Source organism: Clupea harengus, chromosome 8, assembly GCF_900700415.2.
Source record: "Clupea harengus chromosome 8, Ch_v2.0.2, whole genome shotgun sequence".
Classification (NCBI taxonomy): Eukaryota; Metazoa; Chordata; class Actinopteri; order Clupeiformes; family Clupeidae; genus Clupea; species Clupea harengus.
In genome coordinates, this window is record NC_045159.1 from 5,700,487 (window position 1) to 5,707,986 (window position 7,500).

The following is a 7,500-nucleotide window of genomic DNA, read 5'->3' on the forward strand; positions in this document are numbered from 1 at the left end:
ATTTGCTGTATGTGTCGTTTTTTCTGGGTGATCAAGGGATGGAGACAAAGATGAAGCAGAAGAATGTCATCAGCGATGAGTCACAGTGATGAGTCACAGTGATGAGTCACAGCGATGAGTCACAGCGATGAGTCACAGCGATGAGTCACAGTGATGAGTCACGGTTAATCATGGTTCTGCAAACATCAGATTGTTGGATTGGATTGTGTTCAGATTGTGCTTTTCTATTAATTTATTGTTATACATATTTAATTTTGATTTGATGATGATGATGATGATGATGCACTGATGATTTTGAGGAATGAATAATGTCTCGTAAAACGTAATCTTTAGAAAGCTGTCTGTCTCTTCAGGAAATGGAACAGTGCATTCAGAAAGCACATTTTGTTATGTTGCAGGCTCATGCTAAACTCGTTCAAATCTTTTTTCCTTCATCAATCTGCGGTCATTATCGTGAGCAAAAGCAAAAACAGCGTTTTACATTTAGCAGACACTTTTACCCAAAGCGACTTACATACGTGCGACTTACAATGTATACACATTTTACATTTTTACACTGATGGCACATTGCACATCAGGAGCAAATAGGGGTTCAGTGTCTTGCTCAAGGACGCTTCGACAGGGAATCGAACTAGCAACCTTCTGATTATCAAACGACTTCTTTACCTCCTGTACCACTGTCGCATTTTAGAAGTGTCTGAATGATTTTAGCATAAGAATGCAACATAACAAAATGTGAAACCAAGTGAAGGGTTCTGAATGCGTTCTGACTGCACTGTCATTGGGTCATATATATGGATCGTTTGGGCTGATTAAGTCATTCAAATATTGTTTTGAAAACAATCGTCAAGGTGATGAAGATAAAAAAAAAGTAGGGTTCCTGTTAGCAATATGATTGAAATGAAATTGAAAATGCAGATGATTGATGTGAGGTTTTGAAGAAGAAACGCGAGATCAGGCTGCTTTTTGGCCGAGGATTGTGATACCGATGTCATGTTTTTTAAATGGCTCCCCGCCCGCTTCCACACTCATAAAGATGATTTCTGTTTGTTATTTTGTATTATTACCATGACAGTGAAAATGAATAAAGTGATGATAATAATAACTACCGTTGTGGAGAGACAGTTACTTCATACTCCAGAGTATATTGATGGTCTGCTGAGTCATGTTTAGTGATGAGGGGAAGAACATCAGTGCTGCATAAGGGTGATGAGTCATGTTTAGTGTTTAGTGATGAGTCATGTTTAGTTTTGAGTCATGTTTAGAGATGAAGGGAAGAACATCAGTGCTGCATAAGGGTGATGAGTCATGTTTAGTGTTTAGTGATGAGTCATGTTTAGTTTTGAGTCATGTTTAGAGATGAAGGGAAGAACATCAGTGCTGCATAAGGGTGATGGGTGATGAGTCATGTTTAGTGATGGGTGATGAGTCATGTTTAGTGATGAGCTGAAGAACATCAGTGCTGCATAAGAGTGATGAGTCATGTTTAGGGTTGAGTCATGTTTAGTGATGAGGGGAAGAACATCAGTGCTGCATAAGGGTGATGGGTGGTGAGTCATGTTTAGTGATGGGTGATGGGTGATGAGTCATGTTTAGTGATGAGTCATGTTTAGTGATGAAGGGAAGAACATCAGTGCTGCATAAGGGTGATGGGTGATGAGTCATGTTTAGTGATGGGTGATGAGTCATGTTTAGTGATGAGTCATGTTTAGTGATGGGTGAAGTCATGTTTAGTGATGAGTCATGTTTAGTGATGAGTCATGTTTAGTGATGGGTGATGAGTCATGTTTAGTGATGAGTCATGTTTAGTGATGGGTGATGAGTCATGTTTAGTGATGAGGGGAAGAACATCTGTAGGGGCAGCTTTTCAGCTAACGGAACACACTGTAGTGTGTTGGGGGGGTGGGGGGGGCTAACAGAACATACTGGGCGAGAGACTGTTGCGTATTCTCCCAGCATGCATCAGGTGTTGTGATCTCGGTGCTGTAGAGGTCAGGTTGTGTGTCCCTTTTGTGTGTAGTCCAACTGTGTGTGTCCCGTTTGTGTCTAGTCCAACTGTGTGTGTCCCTTTTGTGTCTAGTCCAACTGTGTGTGATTGTTTATCAAATCAAAATCAATGCTGCCAACTCCTCGCTCCAGAAGAACCCAGAGACGCTGTTAAACATCTCTCGTCCGATCTGGTCTTGTCTGGTCTGGTCTGGTCTTGATTGGTCTGGTCTGGTCTGGTCTGGTCTGGCTCTCTAGTCTGGTCTGGTCTGGTCTGTATTTCCTTCACTAATTCAAGCACATGTGCCTCACTCAGCATCTCCTCCTGGTGGCCGGTGGAGGTACTGTTGGGGCTATCAGAGCTGCTGGCTTCTGCGTCCATCCCGATGACAGGTCTGAGGTCCTCACACACACACACACACACACACACACACACACACACACACACACACACACACACACACACACTAGAGACTGGTGTATGCGGAAGCCCAAACCGCAATTGTTTACATTATGGAATTAACATTAGCCAATGATTTCATTTGCAAAATCATAACTATGGTCTCTTAAGGGTTATTTTATGTTATGTTATTTTATGTTATGTTCCATCCAATACCTTGCAATACTTTTACAAAAGTTTCCCTGCAATACTTTTGTATTCTCAAGGTGACACAAAAGTATTGTATGGTAATGCAAAATGTATTGTGAGGAAACTCAGCAGCTCACAGAGAACATCATCACCATGAGCCACGCGCACGCCCACGGCAACGGCCACGCCCACCCCCCCACACACACACACACACCCAGAACATCATCACCATGAGCCACGCCCACGCCCACGGCGACGGCCACGCCCACACACACACACACACACCCAGAACATCATCACCATGAGCCACGGCCACGCCCACAGAGAACATCATCACCATGAGCCACACCCACGCCCCCCACACACACACACACACACACACCCACACATACCCCAGAAACACACACACACACACACAAACACACTCATTCATTCAGTCATTCATTCATTATTATAATAATAAAACGGTTCCATTTGGAAACAAAACTACACAATCTAGTTGTTTTGGTTGAAATGATATTATATTATAATGTGCAAAATGGTACAAAGCGATGATGCACTGGGTAGATGTGATTGCCAAAGACATGTGGACATAGCCTCCACACACACACACACACACACACACACACACACACACACACACACACACACACACACACCCACGCCCACACACACACACACACACACACACACACACACACACACACACACACACACTCTGTGGACATGTGGACCTATCCTAGCATGTGTAGAATGGAGGTGCTTTGTGCTATTTCTATATACTGTGGTACAGTTGTAGTCAATGAGTTGCTAAATGAATTCAGTGGCATCCGTGTCAAAGGGGATCATTGCTGTCATGGTGTTCACATCCACTGTCTAATCTAGAACACATTTTAGGCGAGGACAGACTGTTGAGGTGAAATGAACATTTCGGTTGACTGTGCTTAAACAACTGCAAGTCCCACAATGCACCACTAGCAGGTCAGTGCAGCCTGCTCATTATTTTAAGTGGGAACACCTGAGAAGGAAAGGAGGTCTCTCAGTAAACACTCCAGCAAACATTTCAGCAGAGAGAGACACACACGAAAAGGATCTACTCGTGGTGCAACCAAAGAAGCCACTGGTACAGTAACTTATTGGGTTTTATTGCGATGATTATTTGCTGTTGAAAGTGCTGTTATAATCATTGATGGTTGTATAAGTTGATTGATTTGTGTAATGATACTAACCAAGCAGCACACAGCATACAGGCAGCATGCTTATCAGCTTGCTGCATGCAAGTGAGTTTGGCTTTTTGTTTGAGTATATTTGTTGATTATAAATTGAACAATGATGTTTGAAGTGCTTTTCTTAAACACCTATGCTGCATACTATTTGCAGTCACTCTGTCATTAGTTGGGATTGTTGCAGCAATTCCAACTGTTAAGCCTTGGTACTTGGTACTGAAATTGTTTGAAATGTATTTGAATTTTTTGTATAACTTGTGCTTTTTGTGTTTTTAAGGTTTTCAACCTAAATGAGCCAACCAGTAAAAGAAATAAAGAATCATTCTGAGTTGGAACGAGTTGTCCCGTGCGTCCTTTGGGATTAGTGCACCAGGCCGTTTCAAGTTGGGCCAGAGAGTAGACAAAAAACACCTGAGAACTTGACACAGACACCTCCATTTCTCCTTTGGTTTATTCCAATGTACTCAGGCACAGTAACAGCCACAATGTTACTGACACTGGGAATATATTCTCAAAAGTCATACCTATTCATGGACACCAAGATTATGCATATTGGCCTGATAGTTGTGGAGTTATTCTTGATTTATTCTAGACGAACACTCCTGACGCAAACACTCATGGCTGCTATTCATATACAGCCATATACAGCAACCACATACAACCACATACACACACACACACATACAGCCACATACACCCACACACACACAGCCACATACATACACCCACATACAGCCACATACACCCACATACAGCCACACACACACACACACACACACACACACAGCCACATACACACACACACACACACACACAGCCACATACATACACCCACATACAGCCACATACACCCACATACAGCCACACACACACACACACACACAGCCACATACACACACACACACAGCCACATACACACACAGCCACATAAAGCCACATACACCCACACACACACACACACACACACACACACAGCCATATTCACCCACACACACATACATACAGCCACATACAGCCACGTACACCCACATACAGCCACATATACAGCCACATACACCCATATTCACACACACACACACACACACACACACATACAGCCACATACAGCCAATGGGCCTGGCTGACTTTCATAATAGAAATGTAATTTGGCAAATGTTTTATTCATCTTTGTTCAAGGTGTTCTGAGACGGCACTGTGGTCACGTACAAACTGCGGGCAGAGAAAACTGAACTTCCTTGGCTTGGAAAAAAACTGTAAACTGCACATTGTAAGGTGTACTGTCCTTGTGGTACATACAAAATATCGGTTTAAATGTAAACTTGTCTCATGATTACCTGAGCTTCAAAGTGTTTGTGAATATATTGATGTAAATATGGCTATTCTCTGAAATAATTCTGTATCAGTCTAACAAATCCTATACTTAACAAGCTTTCAGACAGGCAAGCTAGTTAGCAGCGGGACAGGGCTAACGTTCATGTGTTGCGGCAGCTCCAGGAAGCAGAAATGAGCAGCTCTAATGACAAGCTCTCAGTCGACCAGCCGTCAGCCAATCTGGTGGCGGTGTTCACATGGCGGTGAGGTCGCGGGCGGAGACCACCCTCAGGGCGATGGTGCCGGGCATCTCGTCGGCCGCCTGGCTGCCTCGCTTCCGCAGCTGCAGCTTCTGAGGCTCTGATCGGTCGTTCAGGTCAGCAGTGAGGACCACTTGACCCATGAACTGGTCTTTGACAGAGTTACTGTTCCACACCTGGAGAAACACAGGAGATCAGATGCTGAGTCATACACCATTCCAGCCAATCAGCAGCAAACACAGCAGATCAGATGCTGAGTCATACACCATTCCAGCCAATCAGCAGCAAACACAGGAGATCAGATGCTGAGTCATAAACCATTCTAGCCAATCAGCAGCAAACACAGGAGATCAGATGCTGAGTCATAAACCATTCCAGCCAATCAGCAGCAAACACAGGAGGTCAGATGCTGAGTCATACACCATTCTAGCCAATCAGCAGCAAACACAGGAGGTCAGATGCTGAGTCATACACCATTCTAGCCAATCAGCAGCAAACACAGGAGGTCAGATGCTGAGTCATACACCATTCTAGCCAATCAGCAGCAAACACAGGAGGTCAGATGCTGAGTCATAAACCATTCTAGCCAATCAGCAGCAAACACAGGAGGTCAGATGCTGAGTTATGTCTCTCTCTCACCTCCACAGTGATGGGCTTGCGTGGGTTCCGTCGGTAGAAGATGGCTCTGGTGTCAAACAGCGGTGCTAGAGTGTCTTTCTGGATGTTAGAACGGACCGAGGACCGCTCACAGGATATTATCACATAGGGGTCGGCACCTGGAAGACAGGGAAAACACATCTCACGTGTCACCACAGGATAGAACACATCTCACGCGTCAACACAGGATAGAACACATCTCACCACAGGATAAAACACATCTCACCACAGGATAGAACACATCTCACCACAGGATAGAACACATCTCACGTGCCACCACAGGATTTGAAACAGAATTACACCTGGAAGAGACAGACACATACACACACATACACACACATACACACACATACACACACCTATACACACAAACACACACACTTACAAACACACATACATCCACAGACACGTACACACTTCTCACCAGACTGACCTGGAGATAGCTTCCAGCTAGATGCGCTTGTTTATAAACATTATTTCTAGGCTTTGCTAATTCTATATTCATAACAGAAGTTCTAAGCACCTCCGCTGTTGACCTGTAGATAGGGTGACCAGACGTCCGGATTTAGGCCGGACAGTCCGGATTTTCAATGCCCTGTCCGGCGTCCGGCGCAGCATCAAGCCAGACGCATATTTGTCCTCCTTTTTGGAGTTGCACTGGGCCTAAAGAGCCGTGCTCTAGAATATTTCGCTGGAACGCAGTCGAACAAATGATTGGCTAAAAGCAGTGTCAAATAAATATCTGATAGGCTTAGGTTAGGTTCTAACCCTATATCATTGGTTAAAAACGTAAACAAGGCTCCATGTGCTGGCTACGTCATATCTACGCTGCTGGCTACATTGACAGAAAGTTAACACATAGAAGAAAACATGCCAAAACGTCAGACGTCGTTCAACCCAGAATGGACAAAAGAACATGATTTTATTTTAAAAAGCAGTCGAGACTCCTTTCATGGCTTCAGCACTCTCTGTCGCTGTGATGTTGACATAAGCAGTCAGGGTAAAGCTGCCATTGAAAGACATGCTGGAACAGAGAAGCATAAAAGTAACAGACGTGCCGCAGGTATCTCTTCGCTAATTTTTTTTTCCGAGAAGGTACGTTGCCGTTGAATAACAAAATCTCTGCTGCTGAGCTGTTTACCATGAGCGGTTCACCATGCTGTAAAGTAAAGTACCAGGGTGTAGACTGCGGCGTGAAGGTGGACCGAGAGATATTTTGTGATTCGCCCATAGCTAAGGGGATGATGTGTGGCCGAACTAAAGCCCAGGCTTTGTGTGCGAATGTCCTAGCGCCCTACTCTGTAGCCTACAGGTACATACAGATTACATCAAAGCAAACAATTTGCCCTTTTCAGTGGCAACCGACACATCAAACAAAGGTACGACCAAGTGTTTCCCAATTGTACTGAGATATTTGTACTTTGAGTAAGGTGTACAACATGCCCTGTTGGATTTTTACAGTGACAGCAAC

At 44.2% G+C, this 7,500-nt stretch overlaps 1 protein-coding gene across 1 annotated transcript in view; it reads right to left on the reverse strand.

Moving 5' to 3' along the window:
- Positions 1 to 4,940: 4,940 nt before the first annotated feature.
- Positions 4,941 to 7,500, reverse strand: part of LOC105904391 (calpain-5-like) — a 10,784-nt gene continuing 8,224 nt past the window's right edge. The window contains exons 8-9 of the mRNA XM_031571607.2: positions 6,012 to 6,148; positions 4,941 to 5,548 (exon numbers count right to left, since the gene is read on the reverse strand). Coding sequence (XP_031427467.1) covers positions 5,366 to 5,548; positions 6,012 to 6,148 — 320 coding nt within the window. The 3' untranslated portion in view covers positions 4,941 to 5,365. The remainder of the gene's footprint in view (positions 5,549 to 6,011; positions 6,149 to 7,500) is intronic.